Here is a 21216-nt window from a genome sequence, read left to right as displayed (position 1 = left end):
TAATTAATTAATTATAGGGGACCGGAAGAAAAGTAAAGTATAGTTATTAAATTATTTAATTTAATTAAATGGGTCTGGATTATTAATTGTAAAATAAGCAATTGGAGGTGCGGGGAATCGAACCCCGTGCCTCTCGCATGCGAAGCGAGCGCTCTACCATATGAGCTACACCCCCTTGGCAAAGATGCTTTACTTCAGACTCTATTTGTCAAAATATACATTCCTCAATACACATTCATATGAAAAATTCGAACCAAAGCGTACATCGCAGAAATATTGAAATACTGCCTAATGAAGACCGGAGACGATAAGGATCACATTGGTAATGATCTCTGGGAATGACAATCTACAAATAAAAGCGGTTTTTTGAGCAATGAGCAAAAAGATAAGCATGGCTGTGTCAAACTCCTCTACTTCCAAGGTTGCCATCTTAGAGCTCGAATGTTGAAACTAAGATGATGGAAGATCCGGTGGACACAGAGTGAAAAACCAGTTTATTGTTAGTGATGCACAATTGTCTTTTATTGACATGGAAGGGATTTTGTTGTATGAATTAAAACTAAGGACAGAATCCCATATTCAAACTGCAGTATTGATGGCATAGTGATGAATCGTACTAGTGCTTCAAGACCCAGAAAAATAATGCTTATGGTAGAAATAGTGGGAAAACAATTTTCCTCATCCTACCCGAAGATCAAATACCCTTACTTCGGGAGGTAATGGAGAGTAAATGGGGCATAGCTTCAGCAAACATGGGACTTTTCTCTATGAATATCTGTCAAGAAAAAGGGTATCCCATTGCATCAGATTTCTATCAGTAGGATCTAGGAAGCGTCAGTTATATGCAGCCTTATCCGCAGGTACAAAGATGTTGTTTCTATATGTTGGATCATTGACCTTTCGTTGCACCAGTGATCACCCTCTACAAACATCCATGAAGAATATGTATTAATTCTCGATGTTAAAGGCAATATAGGGAACCCTGCCGTTCCTACGTGACGAAGAGTTGCTGCTGCTTTTGGAGTTTCCTTCTCAGATTCTTATTTCCTTTTCCCTCTATTTCCGTAAACGTCTCTGTCTTGTTTGTCCCCTTTATTTTTTTCTATTTCTTCTTCTTTAAAATGGTTCTCTCTTTTGTCCATTATTTCTTTCATTAGCCTTGTTATTGAATTGTTCCACTTTTATATATTCTCTTCTCACATTTTATAAGGGATTCAACTACCTGGTTCTATCCGTTTGCTGCACTGCGGTCTGTTCAAGCTATCTGTTCAATGTTAAGCTGCTCAATATCTGTATATAGAGGTATTTCTCAAGGTTATGTAACTGTTTCCTTAGGGGATTCGCAACCTCTTCAATGGCCATCCTCCAAGTAGAGATCTCAATGTTCTTTAATGGCCTTCTTCTTCAGTTCACCATCATTGGTTCACCAGCTCTCATAACTATTTCTCAACAAAGAGCTCTTCTTAAGCTCTCCTACAATATGAAGATGTCAGGCACAATGCTTATTAGCTGATTTACAAATGGCTACTTCTTCAGCTTAATGAGGCTACTGCTTATTCTCCGCTTTATATATGCGGTCCAGTTCTCTGCTTCTTATATATCCTACTGATGGTTTCTCTCATACTTATTGCTAAGGGAGTTAATCTTCATTCACCTATATTCTATTTCTAGAGCATTATTACTATAATGTTCCAAGGTCAAAGCATCACAGCTCTACCTCAAATATGGCTCCTGTGGAATATACAATGGTTGTGGTTGTTCCAGTGTATTTACTTCTTTCTTCATAGCATCTCTTTTCTGCTTAATACTGCAAAGCCACCTTTTTTAGGATCTTCTGTTATACTGAAGTCAAGGCGGCTCATTATTTCTATGTCATATGATCACATGTTTCTGTGCAAGGTAGATTAGGTCCATATCCAGGGAATCTTTGACTGCAGGCTGTTTTTTGGTTCATATATGTATTATTGACTCTATTGCCTATTATTGTTGAGTTATGTTTCCTGGCCCTTTGTTACTTTATCTTTTGTTATTTTCATACTAACTGGTGTGTATTCCTTTCTTGTATCTTTAGGTTTGGGCTTCATTTTGTTTCACTGGTCGACTGTAACTCCATTTTGGGTTTTTTGTCTTCCTCTATTAAGCATTGTTTAACTTCCTTTTAATACAGCTTCTGCCCTTTTTCTTGTCAAAGAAAAGAAAAAGACAAGATAGGGAAGTGAAAGACATGAAAGAATTATCATAAAAAAAGATATAATAGAATGCCAGATATTAATTATCCAAGCATGTTGGATGAATCATTAGGGTTTATTTTGTAGCAATAACAGTTTTCAAGTTATGTATTGGATTTTGTTATGTTGTGAAGCTTCGATAAAGGGATGTTGGCCATCAGAAAATGTGGTCCTAAAATTTTGCTAGAGTATCATCAGAAAATCATGTTTTGTACATCCAATGATTTAGCATTAGAACCCATTTGTCATAATAAAACAAATGTTGCAACAAGTTAATAACAGATTTATATACCCATCTAGATAAATTGAAAGGTGTTAAACCAAGCATTATGAAGCTTATGAGTGCTACCTACCTTTTTTTCTTTTGGTACATTCAAAGGGAAAAAACTCAAAAACTCAAGCCCCTACAAAACCAGACCCTGAGACCCATAAGCATCTGCCATTAATAAACCATCAAGCTTAGGTGGAAGTTTATCTCCCTGCTTCCAGCAAACATCTGCTTAAATTGCCACTAATGCCACAACTGCTACCTGCTTTTAGTTTCTTGCTTCAAGCTTCCAATTTACTTGTCTTCTTTGATTGGCAGCCGCAAGCCTCCAGAAACGATTCACAGAATTTGCTACACTGGTACAATATTAAACATGCCATAGTGAGAACGCCATCACACCATCCACCCTCTCTCAGATAGCGAAATAAAGAGTGCTATGTATATTTCTAGGGTAGCATATTACAGTAGGAGTGAATCAATAAATCCAAGTAAAATTTCTGGAACTTTTATATGTTCTACACGAGAAAAATGAGTTACAATATTAGGATTTTCATTGGTTGGTAGAAAATGGAATCAAACTTGATCTGCGCCTTAGCTGCATTGTAGCCCCACTTCTCTTTAAGATGCTACAGCCAGTCCCAAGTTCTATCCCATGCTTAAATATATTTTCTGGAACTCCTCTTTCTCTAGAAGCAAAATGTTAAATATAATTCCATGAAGACAACTCTGTGAATTATTTTATGAGTATTGATGAACTTCCATTTTGGCATTTATAGTTCTAAATATTACCAGTCTACATAATCAAGGCTCTAAAATGCAACTGTTGCCTGTAAGCAGCTGATATACTGCATAGTGCGTATCAATATGCAGGGACATATACAATTGTGATTTAAATTTTTTTTTTTTTTTAAAAATGCTTAAAATAGATAAAACTAAGTAAATAAGTAAAATTCAGGGGAAAATAAAGAAAAATGCAGATACAAAATTTCGCACTTATTCGAGAGCCTATATCATAACACATAACATGTTTACCTCAAGTTCGCTCCAAAACAAAAATGTTAACCTTAAAAAATAATATTTCTATAAAACTGAGCTCGATTTCAGGCATGCTAATGCAGAAAACAAATCTACCAATTATCAAATGAACAACTACAAACATAAGCTGTAAAGATGCATATCTTATAATTTAATTTAAAGTACATATGAGATGAACAAAATATCTAGTATTTAAGCTACTAATATGCAAAAAGACACTCCAAAATTAATGTTATTCTTCGATTGGTGACTCATCAGGCAACAGCTCATCGATATTGGTTTATCATAAACCAAGCGCATCTGGATGACCACAAATGCAGCTTCTAGGACCTAATCTCAGAATATCATGCACCAAGTTAATACAATAATTCTATCAAGACAACTTTAGCAAGTGATCAGGTACTTCCTATACTTCTAAATTTTTGCAAATCTACATTGCTACATGTAACATAAGAAGGTGTGGATTTTCTTCTTAAGAAGCATTACAACATGAGGACTTGTTTCAGAATATATGAGGTTCTCACTCGAAAAAGTATAATGCAGACAATTTGTTAATACCATACATTTGTTTAGAAACAAAGGAGGTTTTTCTTCCAATAAGTACGTTAGATATACATCATAAAAACGAAAAAGAAATCATCTCTGAAGTACCTACCCTCTTCCATAATGATTCTAAAATACAATTAGCAACAAAGTTGCTCTTTTGAATGTCCAAATAAGTTATAAAGTTGCCCTTTGCAAAGCCAAAGAAGTATGCTTGGTGACAGAATTGGTTGATAATTAAACCCACATAAGCAAATGTGATATCTAATCATCGAGTAATTATGGAGAAAATTTTCCTTGAGTTGTACATTAACAGTAACTAGCACCTCTGAGCATCAAAACAGGCAGGCTGTATCTAAAGAAAAGTCAGTGATGCTTCAAATTAAATTCAATGTTATTCATAATATACCAAAGAAAAAGTAAAATGCCCAGGTAAGCCAGATGATTTCACAAAGCAGTGGAAGCATGCAACTTACGACTGGATACCTCTCTTTTCCAAGGAATATTTACTTGCTTTTTCCCAACATTCAGCACATACCAGAACTATGAAGCAAACGACTGTAATTACCTTGCAACTTTCTTCTCACACTCATTTCTTTAAGTATAGTTAATCCTTTATGAACAATGAGGTGGGTATTTGTCGTTCACGCTAGTAACAGGGAAGAATAATCATTGCTTTGAATTGTTTGTTTGATGTTCCAACTGTTCCAACATGGTGGATGTTCACAGTTACGAGAACCAACAAATCAGCAGACCCTGATTATATGACTTAAAAACAGAAGGCAGGGTATTAAGAAACAGCTACTCAAAATTTTCCGAACACACTTATCATAAGGAGGTTAAAATTTAATCTGACATATGTACAATCATACATTTGCATAAACTGGAAAGCTACGAAATCGAGAATAATGAAGAAACAAATGTTGAATTGCAGACTACAGATACTTATAACTTTAGGAGTTTTCACTCATAATCTTTTGAAGATAGCAAAAGTAAGCAAGCCACCTCATGTAACAAACATCACTTGTAATGGTCACAACGGATTTATCAGCATCAGACTTCATATCCAGGATTAATCTTCTGTTGGACATTGTCATAGCTCTCTAATTCTTGCATATCCTCCAGACTTCCCAAAAACAGGGGCAGCCTTTGATGCAGCTCAACTGGCTGGATTGAAAGAATCCTAGATTTACCATCAGAACCTCTGCCTCCAGCATGCTCCACGAGGAAACTAAGAGGATTCGCCTCATAAACTAGGCGAAGATGATCTCTTGGATTCATTACCACCCCACCATAAATAAGAGTCCGGTGAAAATCAGCAACCAGCGAACAGACATAGCGAGCCGAATATTTCTTTGGGAACTGTCCCTTGCCTTGTCTGATAGTATCAATATATTGCCTTAAACCATCTGGCCAGTCGAAGTATCGTGCATCATTTACAGAATATATCTGTCCTGACATTGGCAGAGCAGAATAAGAATAATTAGATGAAGTTAAAGACACAGTTGACCTTTTCTAGGTAAAGCTTTAAAGAAAATAATTCATCTAATCAAGATTGGGCTAGTTTACCCCATACCAGAAACTGCATTCTCCACCTGAAAAGCATGATGTTTATGATCAGGTAAGACTACAAACCCATACAAGGAGATTATCTCTTACCCCGACGAGGAATTTGTATGCTGGGATGTGTAAGAACAAATTCTCCAGTTGAGCGATCCAAGGTGAATGCATGAGTCCCAGACCCAAAGCTAATGCATAATACTGTAGCAGATGAATATAACACATAGCCAGCAGCAACAAGCCGATTACCACTTTGAAGAGAATTGAGCTGTGCCTTCTCTTCCACAGGCAGATGGTCCAATTCTGCAAGCCTATTATAGATCCCAAAAATGGTTCCGGTTGGAATGGAGACATCGATATTTCGGGAACCATCTAGAGGATCAGTAACAACGACAAATGGGCCACCATCAGTTATCCAAATGGGAACATCATCTTCTTCCGATGCCATAACTGCAACTTTTCCAGAGCTTTGGAGTGAGGAGAATAAAATGTCATTCTGCATGGTAAGAAATTGTAGCCCATAAGAAATGCAATAACTGGCCTATGATCAAACCGAAGCATCAGTATCTTAAGTCAGTTGCCCACACAGAACTGATTAATTTTGGCTCATAGAGTATGGTATTAGGATCACAAAGTTGGTTTAGAGGACTGATGGTGTAAAACCCCTGGAGGATGCAGCCAAAGTACACAAGCAAACTCTTTTTCCATAACTCTTTTTCCAAGGTCTTCTGGTTTGCATAAGGCCAGATGTTATATGATGGTTCAAATAAGCTTATTGTAGCTTGCAAAGGATTAATGTAGACTCCAGTGTGCATCAGTGGCTGAAATAGAGTGCAGCGACAGTTAATTCATGAAGCATTTGCTTTTTTTTTTTTTTTTTTTTTTGAAACAGATTATATGCTACCATCATATATTTTTTATAGTAAATTCAAATATAGGTCCCTGTTGGTGCAGATTATTCTCCAATACATTATTAATGAATTTTAAGTGTCAAACAACTCAAAAAAAATAATAATAATAATCAGCATGCCTTATCCCAAAAATAAACAGTTGGCTCCAAAGATCAAGGTATGATCTACTGTGGTTTAAAACATCTTACAACCAATAACTAGTCAATAAACAACCAGAAAAAAGAAAATTAAGCAATGCCCGCATGAATGCATAGTATCAAAGCTAAAGGATCCTATTCTATTTTTCATTCCTTTCTTGATTCCTTCTGTTATTTTTGTTTCTTTTCCCCTTTTACCATGCTATTAAACAGCGAGCTGAGTTCAAGATCAGTGATCTTCATCAAGTCAAATATGAGAACTTTGATCAATATGGCACCAAACTGACATCTATCAACAATGATGTGATGTCAATCAATGCTACACTGAAAGCAATTGCAGGAGCCTTTGGCATTTTTTTTTTTTTTTTGTCGAACTACAAATCAAGGATCTTAACTATGAAGAAGCTAAAGAACTATTTCAGGAAGAGCCTGAGATTAAATCTTTCCCATGTGAGGAGGGAAAAAATTGGAAACCATCATGCAAATAAGCTATCATTGAAGATCAACCAGCTGAGAACCTTGTAGAGAATGGTTCATTTAGCATTCAAGGTAGAAAATCAAAGAAACAAGATCCACACATAGAGCATGCATCACAAGACCAAGTCATAGTCCTGGAGGCAATGATGGAGATTGAGCAATATGAAGATTCCTTCCTCATTGATTGGCTGGATTCAACCAAAATTGTCACCAACAAAAAATCCACAGCTTGCTGGTTCTCAACCAATCGATGGTGTGACTGCAAAAAAAATTTATGTGGGCCTTCATCATCAGCTCTTGGAGATTCAGCAGGAGATCAAGCTTATAAGTGACATCATGAAGTCTTGCACATGAGATACATGCAACAGAAGCATATGATGCAGGAGCATCCTTTGGGTCCATAGAGTGGTCAACAAAAATCCAACGGCATCCAATTTATCAATGATTGATTTTTTATTTGTTTAGTCAAGTTTATAGATTTGTTTTGGCTTAAAATTAGAGGTCAGTTACCCTTCACACCATTGTAGTGTGGACAGTACATGCTACAGTATCATAGATTATTAAGAGTTCCAGAGTTTAAACCAGTTAGTTAATTAGTGTAATTGTAGGGGATTTATTTCCAAATTGGTTCGAGTCCTAAAATAGCTAGAACCTTACTTGGAAAGGAAATCAAAAGGGCTTTAAATAAAGCCCTACAGCCAGCAATCCAAGGATCATGGATCCTGGATTTTGAAGAAAAAAGAAAGGCATGTTCAGCAGTCTCTCTCTCTTGTGCGTGCATGCGTACTTCTTCCTATCTTTATTGTTCTCTTTTCTTTCTCTACTAGTCCAATTCTCTTTACATCTTATTCTACTTACTGTTTGCTGCTTGCAATACTGGATTATCAACAGATATCGGTTTCTTTAAATAGTTTTATTAAGATTTATTTGCTACATTAATCTATTGCTTTGATGCGCTAAGTTCTCTATTATATATATCATCAAGGGTCTGAAATTACTTCTGTATTTTGATTTTTCAAAAAGAAACCAAATCCATTGCTGCATATATAATGTGTGCATTATCAGACGTAATCTTATTAAAGATTCATATTTGACTGTTTAAGCGAGCTTCAGATTGTGAATTGATTTATCCTCCCATTATAGGACACCCAGATATATATATATATTTTTTTGAACAGATAGTGCCCGAAATTTCAAGTTTTCTTACTGACAGTCCTAACCTCAGAATCTTGACAGTGCACAACAAAGTCCTTCAGAAACCTAATCCTTTGCCTCAAAGTCCACCCTCACATGTAGGCAGCCCTAAACCTAGCATCCTACATCACAGGAGAAATTTCCTAAGTGTAAAATTCAAAATGCTCGAAATTTACAACTCTCGTGTAAAGAAATTACTGATTTTGCAAAATGTTTTATCAATTTGGGATGGAAATAAGGTCATCTGCAAGTGCACTTGATCCACATGCTGTCTGGAGTCATAAATCCATTTGAAAATAATTACTTTGTTTGTAATTTTTTTTGCTTATTTTGGGTGGAAATAAGGTTGGCTACAAGTACAATATATTCAAACGCCATCTGGACTCAAATCCAGCTTGTTAGTATCTTGGATGTTTGGAACTCAGAAAGCATAGACGAAAATGTAGTTATGTAAAAGAGGTCATAGATTGCCTGAAGAAGAGGAAGAAGGGAAAAACAGGGGCAATAGGAGAAAATAATTTGGAAAATACAGTTAAATCTTTGTTTTATATCATATAAATTTTAATACGCAGCTCTCCATGAAGACAAATACACCGTTACTTGTGGTGGAAGCGAGCAAAATCTTAACCCAACCAAAAAACCAATCCTAGTTATGATTATAGAATAATAGGAAAACCTCAAGATCCCAACCAAAACCTTTATCCTCATCAATAAACCCTAAAACATTTGGGCAAGCTTTGATTCATGGAGTATTGAGGTCAAACAATTTGAGGCAGGTGTTAATCTATTTCAATGGAAGTATATATCCAAATGAGGTGCAAACTTAATCGTCATTAAGAAAGAGCATGTAAGGCACGAGACTAACCAAGGGAAACATAATCCAATGGCATGATATAGTCATATATTAATTAATGATTCATCTGCATATCACAATGGTTGATTGCATTTTTGTCAACAGAATAGTCAGCCAGTCAATGAATTCCATGATAGTTCCATATCTCAAAAAAATCAATAACATACTATGTTTCTTTTGTAAATTCAACAATCATCCTCCAAGGTTAATCCCTACTACGGGCCTGTTTGGATGTCTGGGCCCAAAATCCCATAGGATTTATGGGTTGAGCCAAGACAACCAGCTAAATTTGATTGGACTAGGACTATTCTTATAAGAACCATTAGAGCAAGCCAATCCGATTCCCAAAGGGAGAAAAAAATGACCTGTTGAGGTCTTTTTTTTCTCTCTATGGGATTCAGGCCGGCCCACTCCACTAGTTTTGTGGGTTCTTGTAAATATACGCCAAATCTAGTCTGACTTAATTGGTTGTCTTGACCCAACCCACGAATCTCATGGGATTTTGGGCCTAGACACCCAAACAGGCCCTAGAGTGTTAAATTCCATCTTATTGAGGTCTATCAACAATTTTTACTCATTTTAGATAAAAAAGAAAAAAAAAAAGACTATGATTGCAAAATTATGTGCCAAATGTGAGCAACTTGCCCAGACTTAATTTCAAATGGCCTATATTTCGAGTATTCTTAATACTATTGCACAACAAAAGAAAAACTTTATGACAATTAATAGAAAATTTTCTTATCTTCTTTTCTTCTCCAAGATGTAAAAAAGTGGTCCAGGTTGCAGATTCAGTTTGTCAGCACAACTCAAATAGCAATGGCTTTGTAGCCTACTCCTCATGAAATTCAGATATTAAAAAAAGAAAATTCCAAACCAACCACAACATAAAGGTCTGACTTTGAATATGATTTTTTTTTTTTACAAAAAAAAAAAAACTTTTAACTGTCGCATTAAGGTGAGTTCAAAATCCATCATTATCATCGGCTTCTTAGTCTTTCTCCAAGCCTCATAACCCGAAAATTCCTCTTTCCCATTTTCTAATTTCTATAAAACCTTTCAAATTTTCCATATTCAGATCTTGGCAGCACGTGTAAACTTCAAGAGCCTGTGATACTGTTCTCATCCTTGGATTGTGTTAGTACACTCCAAACTATGTTGTCAGAAGCAAAATAACCACACCACCAAAAATTTGGTTTGAAGAAAGTAGATTCCACCACCCCTACCATGCCTACCACAGTATGTTCAACGATTTAAAAGGCCGATATAGAATTCTAAGATGACAGGAACCAAATAGATCCCAACCCAAAGGATGGTAATCATCACTCCTCTTAACCACAACAAGAATTGGAAAAAAGGGGAAAGAAAGACATTTCTTCATTTTCTCTGTAGAACAAGTCTGTTCTTATAACTTGCCCAAAGATCCATCCCTAACACCCACCTCCTACAGTTGTAACCATGTCATCGAGTTAGAGGCAGCATCAAGTTATAACAGAAAACAAAGGAACAAGTAGCCCTTAATGATCCACACACTTTCAAAAGGTAAATTCTAGACTCTTGTGAACTCATCATGTTACTTAAAAAGCCCTTCTCTCTACTACGTTCTTCACCTCAAATCCCAAAATTTGGCCTTTATAATGTATCCTATGACTACCCTCATCCACAAACCAACTTTCCCACCCACAGTCCCGGTAGCCACTTCTCTAAATGACACATCCACCTCTTCCAACTCCTGAATTTCCCAATATTCCATCTTTCTAAGTGATGCATCCTCTCCCTCTGCCCCTCATTTACAATGCAATAACTACATCCTTAGAAACTGAGATCATTGCTTAGCAATTTTCTTGTTCAAAGAACTAGCATAACAGTTATTACTGAAGAAATATATGAAATTTACAAACTATGAGACTTTAGCTGCTTAAAGAAACTAATCACAACAAACCATTTCGTAGAATTATTCAAAAAAGAACCCATAATGTTAAGAATTGAAATGCCAAAACTATATCAGGTGTCTCAGGCAATGATTCCATCAAATAACCTTGCTTTTATCAAGCATCATAAATGCCAACTAAAACAGAATTTTAAGTCGGTCCTCAGGACCACCTCTTTTAGCAGAAATTCTCTATGGACGCCAACTAAAGCTCACAAAGCACAACTCCATCTACCCAAAAATACTGACATGAAACATGCCCACGTCCTAAAATTGTCTGAGAACAAGAACCCGGGAAAGAAAAATCAACAAAAACACCGCCAAAAAATAAGAAACTCGATAGACAAAACATTGACGAAAAGATAAGAATTGGAATTACCAAAAAAAAAACTATATGGAGCAGCTTGAGAGACCGATTTCTGCAAAATTATAGAAAAAGGATATCAGAATCAAAGTACCGAAACTATATCGAGAGGCTTGGGAGCGTCCCTCCCTGAAGACAACGACCCATCTCCGCCGCCGCCGCCGTGCCGGCCGAGCTCAGCATTGAAGGGAGAAGCGACCACTGCGGCGATCCGCTTGCAGGCGTGCTGGATGTGGGCGAGGAGGACGGCGAGGTCGTCGCCCACGTCGGCTCCTCCCTTCCCGGCGTACTCCAAAAGGGTCCGGTGGCCTCTGCCGCCCGATAAATCCATCTTGGGTTTGGCCCTCAGGGAGGAGAGCTGCCTCCTCGTTCGGCCACCGACAGAGAAGAGACCAAGGCCGGTAGGGAAGGAGAAGGTCCGGGTGCTCGGTGGCGGTAAACGGAGGGAGAGAGATGGCGGGGAATTCGAATTCGCGATGGGGGTTGGGAGGAGGAAGGAGGATTGCATCGCTGAGGCTATTGAGCGAGGGCGGATGGGGTAGGAATGGTGGCGATGGTACTGCCCATTTCCGTGCGATGGAAACGTGATAGGACGGGGAGGCAGAGGCACAGCACACAGTTCTGCCAAGACGAGTTTTGCTTTATGCAATAAACATTGGTGGATATGACTCTGTAGTTGGTAAATAAACCCCTAATTTTTTTTTTTTTTTTCAGAAGTGCTATAAATATAATATTTGATTTCTTTGAAAATTATTGATGGTCAATATCTTGTCGAATCAAATTCATTTGTTTGGAAAAGTGTGCCTGCAAAATTCATATAAGACCTTTAAATATACTGGTAATCTGTACATTATTATTGTCTTATTACCTTATTATATATTGTAGGCGAGCCAATCATGAGGGAAAGGCCTTGCCCAAATTTAACTTTTTTTTTTTTTTTTTTTTTTACAATCAATTTGAGCTTAAGCCATTTGTTTAGCTTCAAGTTGGAAGCAAGGGATTCTCGAATAGGTCATTTAAGGGTTTAATGAAAGCTTCAAGGCTTTGAAGACTTTCACTCATACCTCTTGGACTGATTTTTCAATTATATTTTATTTTATAGTTAAAATATACTCTATTATTTATAAATTATATTAATTTTTAATAAATAAATATAATTTTTTTTTAATATATATTATTTTAGAAGAAGTGTGTAATTTGAATATTTATATTCCAACTTAAATTGTGTCAAGCTTATATGGGATAAACCTTGCTTTAGCTCAATTTCCTTACCAAATCAGACTCAACCTACGTTTCAAATCAAATCATATAAAATTTTACTGCTTGTGAATAATTCCTAGCAATATATTAAATATTATATTATTTGACTTGAAACTTAGCTTGAGTTTGATAAATATTTAATATATTTTTGAAAATTTGATAAAATATAAATAGCCAATGATCTTGCCAAGATGAATAATTTATTTATTTTTGAAATTGTCATGGTAAAATTTGTAAAAATTCTTGAATATTCAAATTTATGCATTTTCTCCAAAAGAATATTAAGACTCGTGTCAATATCCAATTATTGGTACAAAAGAAGAAAAAAAAATACAAGAATAGATTTATGTAATTCTTTAATTACTAACATTTGGAACAAAGTCATACAGATTTTCATAAAATTATATATTTTGTGTATCTTTTAATGCTCTGACTTTTGTGATCTATAATTTTGATTAAGGGTGAAAATGAACAGAATAATATCCATCTGGATCCATTATATATCTGGATCTATCTAGATATATATAGAAATTTGAACATTCGACTAATACCATATCTATATTTATCAAAGAAAAATAGATATAGATATGAAAAAATAATTATTCGATCTGTATCCAAATATCCAATTCTATTTGTAATTCTATTTAAATTTATATATCACTTAAGTATATCACTTAAGAGGTTTTAAGAAAAATATAACCATATTAACATGCTATTCATTTTACTCAACATCTACTTAGTAATATTTTTTATTCCATGCTCATAAAATTTAATTAGCTAACTTATGTTTATATTTGTATCCATACTTTTAGTATCTGATTTGTATTCATATCCGTTTAAAATAAATATGGATATGAAGTTTTACCATATCCATATATATATTTATCAAACAAAATTAATGTGGATATAAATATATTGATATCCAATCATTAACCGATAAATTTCGATCTTAATTTTGATAACTCTATGTTATTCTTGTATTGCTGGCTTTAAATCACTTGGATCAACATGATAATATCAATCTACTACTATAATAAGATCAATTATGAGTATGTGGTGCTTTTTTAGAATAATCATTAGATGCAAAATAGTAAATAAGCTTGTGTTTGGCATCACTTCACTTGTATTTCAAAATAAAAAATATTTTTTTTACATATTTTTTAACTTTTAAAGAATATCTATATATTTGTTATAGTCAATTATTTTAATTTTTACGAAAATGAAGAAAAACAACCTATCTTCTAGCATTTCTTAATGATGGCAGTGGTGGCATTGATATTGGTAATGGTGGTTAGGATAGCAGTAATGATGATGACCATGATGGATGCAATGGTGGTAATGACAATAGGACTAGAAATAGGTTTAGATTAGCTCAAAATTTATCAAACCGAGTTGACTCTTACGTATAGTGCCTAATCTGAGAATGTCTCGTTTTAAGCTTAGGATTGTAAAACAAACATCAACTAAATTTTAGGTTTTGATCCCATCAAAATTTGATCAAAATCTTGGGCTTACCTTCAAGCTTGAAGCCCTATGCCAAAACCAAATATCTAGACTATGGCTCTTCGAATACTGTCCTATTATACTTGAGTGAGGTGTAGGTCAGGATGTGGATTCAAATGAGCCCCTCATTTCCTCCCATAGCAATATGTTGGCATCCCCACTCCCAATCTCCATGATGATCCCTCCATTGCTAGATCCTCTTCTTATAGCATCCTTATCAGTTGCCATCATTGCAACTTGATCCTCCTCCTCACCCACTTCTCCCCCACCCCACCCATCCACCCACTCAACATGGATGCCCAATCATCCTCATCTTTTTTTTGTCACCATCGAAGATCTCTCCACCCCATAACCCCCCACCCCCGCTTCCTCCTCCCTTCCTTCTCTCCCATATACACCCCCTAGGTAGGCTTTTTTTAGATTCGTTCAAGCTTATTTGGGCTTTCACCCAAATTTGAGCCAAATTTTGACTCTTTATGCTTAAGCTCGACTCAAAGTTGGAAATATTTTCTTAAACTGGACTTGGGCAAGGGGTAAGTCAGACCTAACCTAGCTTGTTTTGAGCTCTATATCATAATGATGGTAGTGGTGGTGGCTCTGTCAATAGAGGCATTGGTAATCTTGCAAGTAACGAGATAAGTGTTGGCAGTAGTAAAAAGGATATCAAGGAGATGGAGAGGGATTTCTACTTAAAAACTTAAACTTTTTATTTCTTAAAATATGAAAGTAGAATTTTCTTGCTTTTACCTTTTTAATATATAATAAGAGGTTTAAAAGCAAAAATAAAAGAAGTTGCACCTAGTGGTTATTTCATGGGTTTTCTTATTTTTATTTTTTTTTCAAAAGTAAAAGCAAAAATATGTGATGCCAATAGGTCCTAAATACGTAATATTTTATCAAGTAAATCTTCAAGATAGTCAAAAGTGGGAAGCATTTATCAATCTAAAATAAAGTGGGAATCTCTTGCTCATCCGTGACATCCGAAGATTGCTGTAAGGGTGCAATGTCCTAAATATTAAGCTTATTTATTGTGAGATGAATAGTGTTACCAATTGGATCATCTTCTTTGACGTTGACCACTCAGACGATGTTTTGTGGACTAACATGGGGGCAGTTCTGATGCCTCTCTATGATATTTTGTTTGCGAATCTTTTTAGTTATATTCATACTAGATATGCATGAATTCTTTGTTTTATCAAAAAAAAAAATCATGAAAAAAATTAATGGCCATCCACAATACTTTTTGCTCCTTGCACTTATCGTAAGGGTGAAAGTCGATCAAATAATATCCATCTAGGTCTGTTTTCATATCCAAATGCATCTTTGATATGAATAGAGATTTTGAGCATCGAACTAATATTCATTTTCATGTTTATATTTAAAAAAAAATAGATATAAATATGGATAGACAACTATCTGATTTGTATCTGAATATTTGATTCTATTTATAATACTATCTAAATTTATATATTATTCATTAATTTTTTTTAAAAAATATAACTATATTAATATGCTACTAATTTAACTTAACATTCACTTAATAATATCATTGATACTATACTCATAAAATTTAATTATCCGACTTATATTTATATCTGTATCTATATTTTTAATATTCAATTTATACTTATAACCATTAAAATAAATATAGATATAATTTTTTATATTTATATTTATATTTATATTTATCAAATAAAATAAATATAGATATGGATATACAAATATCTGATCTGTATTCGATTTGATTTTAATCCTAACCGGTCAAAATAAATCAGGTTATCTCAACCGTTGGATCACCGAACCCCTGCCCAGTAACGGACCCGGTTGAATCGGACCATCCGACTACATAAAGCAGCCCTCATTGACTTCGCATGGGATTCTTCTCCCAAACCCTAGACCCCAAGCTTCTGTATCAGGCGCTCGAAGAGAGCCAGAGAGAGCTCGAGGGATGGCGAAGTCGCTGCGGTCGAAGAAGAAGAAGAGGCTCAGGACGCTAAGGAGGGAGATCGCCGAGCCTTTCTACGACAAGAAGGAGGCAGCCAAGCTCGCCGCCCAGGAGGCCGCCCTCGCCGCCCCCAAGCTTGCCGTCCGCGGCCCTCCCGCCGCCACCGAGTCCTCCATCGCCATGGGTGAGCGATCCCTCTCCCTCTCCCTCTGTTTCTCTTCGTTAGCTCATATGTTTCTGAATTTAGAATTCCTTTCGTCGATTCCATGGCTGTTCGCGCTTATATGTCTTTGAATGAGCTCTTTGCTTAACCCCAGCGGTGTGGATTCTTGAGCTCAGGCAACAAAAGTAACATCCATATCCCCAAATTGATTGTAAAAAAGATTGGGAACTGCATGTGAGAAATTAGTTGTAAACATTGAATTTTTATTGTTAAATATTGTTGAAGGATGGGCTGTTAACAAGGACTCGATAGAATTAATTATGAAAAAAGGAAGCTTAATTCAGAAAACCAGCAGCGATATAGAATTAGTGGGAAGCCGATCATGGCAAAGTAAAGATTTTTAGGTGAATGTGTTGAGTTACATATTTGAAAGTATAGAGTAAGAAATGAGCACGTTCGAGGAAGTATGGAAAACTATAGGAAAGTTGGAGTCTTTGGACATCTAAAACCTACGGAGACTTGGATGAGATCATGAAACCAAATAAGAATCTCACTGCCTTCTTGATTGTGCTAGTGGTTGGTGGTAGGTAATATGAGAGCACCAGTATTAGTTGCGACAAAATTGTATTAAGAGGTGGTCCAGAAAAAACTCCTAAGCCTTGTGCTTAGTCCTTTGTACACTTGCAGTTCCTCAATGAACTAGGTGAAGCTTGTCTCTTCTTTTTGCCATATGTAAGCGTATCCTGTATAGCGTATCCCATGAAGGTGAATTCTTCCAGCGGGGCATAGTCGAAGGCTACAATGAATATTCTGTGCATGACAAACAATAAGAACAAGTGAACAAATACATGGTATTTATGTCCGAGAATCTGACAGTTTAAATTTGAATAATTTGAAATTTGATTGACTCTAGCATTTACATGGTCTGTGTATTCAAGTATTTCTTTTGAAGGCTGAACAATTACTAGCGTCAATATGGGAGTTATCCTTTCTGCTAGTTGGTTTTTTGTGTACCCTCATCCGATTTGGAGGCTGAGATTGGCCTTTCAACCTGGCTCTAGCTACATTCAGGCTCCCATAAAAAATTTCCCTTTTCACCAGTTTGTATTCAGTGATCGCCTTCCAAGCTAAATTAGATGTGAAAAAACTTTGCTAATATACCTCTAATAAGAATACCTGTGATTACCTTTCTCTCTATTTATATGTAGTCTTGTATAGTTTCATATTTCACTGATTGTTTGTCTTTGATGTACCTTTTTCCATTGTTTCTAAACAGATGTGGAAATGGCTGATGGAGGAAGTTCTCAAGGTGATCAATCCAAATCACTCTTGAAGCCTGTTGGTGGTATAAGTAAGAATAAGATAAAGAAGAAATTAAAACTGAAGAAAGGGAAGAAACGTGGTAAAGGGAAAGGAAAGATCAGGAAACGCAATATATAAATAGAACTTCTGATGGTGAAAGGGGAATCCTTTATTATGTGGTTAGCGATTTTTGGCTCGTCTGTTAATTTAATGATCCTTTTATTAGCCTTGGGGAGCAAAAGATGGTGCTTTTTTAAATACCATTTCAGTGAACTTGAGTAATCAGTACCCATGTTGAAGTAGACTTCCTACAGCATTTTCCAGTTTATTTGTAGCTTTCTTTTCGGATGTTCTCTCTGTTGTTTTTAGTCTCCTTGATGTGTTTTCTTTATATCATTTTTACTGTTTAGATATATATATGGCAGTCCCGTGGTTGATATATGAGGCAGAAATAATTTGTTAGTCCTGGCCTGTAGGGAAGGAGGAAAGATCTATACACAAGTTCGATTACATGCAGATGTTGGTTGTTGTGTTTATTTCAGTGTTGTATAATTATGCTGTTTTATCTAAAAAAAAGGGTGAAGACAACAGCATGAGGGTCCAACTAGAAGAATCTTATGTTATCTAACAAAAAATATGGACAATCTCATCTGAGATTTAAAGCTGAACATATTAAAACCCCATTGCATATTATAATACTTCCATTAGCCAATTTACTTCCCAACTGCTATGTGCTAAGTCTAGGTTAATGTTGTCTAAATTAGCCTGAAATTTTTTAATATGGTGGGCCTGAGCACTATAGCTCATGTCCTGATTTGTGATTGGATGTAAGTATTTTTTATCTCACGATTGAACATTTTAGGAGGCGGCAGAAGTTCACTATTTTTATTTCTCAGTTCATGGAGTGTCTCTTCTGGTGCCATTCTATTCCTATCTTAGCATTATCTGGTTTAAGTCTAAAATTTACATAATAAATTAGTGTCTATCGAAGTATTTATATGACATGATTGCTGCATCTAATTTACATTCGTAATATACCGTTACATGCCTTGCCTACTAAATGCTTGAAAAATAAGAGATGCCTGAATTAGTTTGAGTTCTAATTAAACATAGTTTATCTAATTTAATTAACTAAGCAAGAATAAGTTGATGTTAGTAAAAGTCATGTAGGATAGCTTTCATGCAGCAACAATATTTTTCTCGATCCATTTCGTTAGATTATGCTAATGATCATGAAAACAAATAAAGAAAGAAAGAAAGAAAGAATTAGATTATGCTAATGATCATGAAAACAAATAAAAAAAGAAAGCAAGAAAAAAAAAAAAAACTGCATACTTGGTTGGGAGGGAACATCTGTATTTTATGGTTCAGTATATCTATCGGTGCTGATAGAGAAAAAGAACTTGTGCCATAAGAGAAAAAAAAGGGGAACAAAAAGAATGTGGGAGCCTGGATTGTGCGACTCCTAATGTGTTGAGTAGGCATGGAAAGGCCACAAATATGAGCTATACTCTTACAGCCAGCGTGCAGCTTTAGATTCCAAATTTGCTTCTAATCCTTCATCCATTGATGATAATACTGATATGTTTTTTGTTGTATTAAAGCGGCTGTCATGTTTGTCATATTTTAACTAAATATATAACCATTGGACGTTTTTATCGGCACTCTTGGGATTTATTAGTTTTAGATTATTGTGTATCAATCCATTTAGAAATGGTCAGAATGTTTCGAATTCTTTATGAACATATTTTTTTCTCCATGTTTGCGGATCATGCATTTAGATGCTATAATTTACTTACCGCACAAAGTCCAAATTATTAATGGGTTTAGTATTAGTATTCCCTTTTTTGTGTATTAGTATTTTAATGATTTTAATTCCATGGACCGATGTTGCTGTGCCAACTTTGCTGATAACTAGAATAATCATTTTTCTACCAAAAAAAAAAAAACTAGAATAACCATCTATAAAATTAATTAGGTATCAGATCTTGACTAGAAAACCCAACGAGTCATAATATGGTTGATAAAATAATAAATTGAACCTTAAAGTTCAACCACTGCTACCTCTACCTAAGAATTGCTCCTCTTCAGTTGACTTTTACAGTCTGTAATCCAGTAGAGCATTGCTTAAAGAAAGAAATAAATATACACCATCTCCATAAAATATATACAAGTCTACTTCTTTGGTGGCATGGCATAATTTGATGGCTCTTGTATCCATGAACTATGAACTAATCCGTCCTCTCAGCAAGATTAGCAATAATTATATTTTTATAATTGGGATTACATCCATATGAGCTGGGACAGTATTTAAGAAATAATTAGCATTTTGTTTGACCTAGTGGTTGCATTAATCAAAAGAAAAGCTAAAATATTCATTTGTTACCTGCTCCTACCACCCTTTTTGGTGAGCCTATATAACTTTATAACTATGCTTATATTATATTCCCACCAACTGGTTTATGTTATCTCAACCTATTTTTCTCGATCATATGATCAGATGAGAAAATGATGAGAGCGACAAAAAACATGGTTTAAATAACACCACTATATCATTATAATGACTTATGTAGTAACCATCATTTGTGCCATCAAGCCTTGGATTTTTTTTTTAAAAAAAATATACAGTGCCCATTTCCCCTTTTTTTTTTTTTGGATATCCTGCCACCATATCTATTAAATCGCCTGATACCGTTTTTTATGAATTTGGATGGTTGATTGATGGTCGATACGAATGGAATACGAGTGATCATCCAAAGCGGTAAAGCTTCTTAATAAATTGGATGACATTCTCCATGCAGTGGACGGTTCGGATCGTTTGTCATGCTTGTGGACCGCAGTAGGGCACAGATTGTTGTTACAACTTTACAATGCTCTTTCTACCAAACAAAATAAATAAATAAATAAAACTTTACAATGCTCCTCGGAGCATCCTACCGTCAACGTTTGAAAGAAACGGGTGTAGCTGCTTACCTTCTCCGCAGGAAGATCGGCGGGTCTCAAAATGACCAAAATAACCACATACTCGATGGTATATTTATTATTATACCTAAAAAGAGTTATTATTCATAATCTTATTGGTGGACCCGTTTGGATTCCTCTTGGTCATTCACTCCTAAAATTGAAAGGCCAACTCAGCTGATGTTTCTTTGCGTTAATGCAAGCCTAAATTAGATAATTAAGGAGTTATATATGAGTAATGGATTTGGATTGTATATTTGGTATGAAAGAATGATTGATCTCCTCTCCGAATGTCAAACATTGTATTAAGCATTGCATGGCTTTCACAGCACTTCAATCTCATCGTTCCAGTTGCGGTATAAATCACATCATGCTTTGAAAGGTGTAATTCTTTTGTACGAAAGGTATAACTGGATATCCATGAGTAATTGCTCTATTTTTTATCCTTTATATGTTTAAACAATCACTTAGCTGGTTGACTAAACTTTAGAAAATAATCGAATTGGTTTAGTTAACACCAAATTTTCTAGCTCTAATGCTATAAACTTTTTTAAGAAAGTTCTTCCAAGATTTATAATTATTTAT

General features: G+C 35.3%; 2 protein-coding genes and 1 non-coding gene across 5 annotated transcripts; 1 reads left to right on the top strand and 2 right to left on the bottom strand.

Annotated features, from left to right (window-relative positions):
- Positions 1–102: 102 nt before the first annotated feature.
- Positions 103–175, bottom strand: TRNAA-CGC (transfer RNA alanine (anticodon CGC)). The gene has a single exon. It is a non-coding gene; the product is annotated as a tRNA-Ala (tRNA).
- A 2277-nt stretch (positions 176–2452) lies between these two features.
- Positions 2453–12138, bottom strand: LOC105059908 (fructose-1,6-bisphosphatase, cytosolic). 3 transcript variants are annotated; one of them, XM_010943416.3, is made up of 4 exons: positions 11592–12138; positions 5734–6130; positions 5080–5528; positions 2453–2852 (listed from the first exon to the last, which is right to left on the bottom strand). In XM_010943416.3, exons 1-3 carry the CDS (start codon positions 12003–12005, stop codon positions 5128–5130), a joined length of 1212 nt encoding a protein of 403 aa, XP_010941718.1. In that variant the 5' UTR covers positions 12006–12138; the 3' UTR covers positions 2453–2852; positions 5080–5127. The 3 variants fall into 3 exon arrangements, with proteins under 3 accessions (XP_010941718.1, XP_073100496.1, XP_029116239.1); XM_073244395.1 differs by lacking the exon at positions 2453–2852 and adding an exon at positions 2914–3182; XM_029260406.2 differs by lacking the exon at positions 2453–2852 and having other exon boundaries at positions 4886–5528.
- Positions 12139–16139: 4001 nt separating this feature from the next.
- On the top strand, positions 16140–18019 carry LOC105059907 (uncharacterized). Its single transcript, XM_010943415.3, has 2 exons — positions 16140–16389; positions 17645–18019. Exons 1-2 carry the CDS (start codon positions 16209–16211, stop codon positions 17806–17808), a joined length of 345 nt encoding a protein of 114 aa, XP_010941717.1. The 5' UTR covers positions 16140–16208; the 3' UTR covers positions 17809–18019.
- The last annotated feature ends 3197 nt before the right edge of the window (positions 18020–21216 follow it).

The sequence above is a fragment of the Elaeis guineensis genome, chromosome 10 (genome assembly GCF_000442705.2).
Source record: "Elaeis guineensis isolate ETL-2024a chromosome 10, EG11, whole genome shotgun sequence".
Lineage (NCBI taxonomy): Eukaryota > Viridiplantae > Streptophyta > Magnoliopsida > Arecales > Arecaceae > Elaeis > Elaeis guineensis.
Note: the sequence above shows the minus strand (reverse complement) of the source record. Positions and strands in the feature narration are given on the sequence as shown.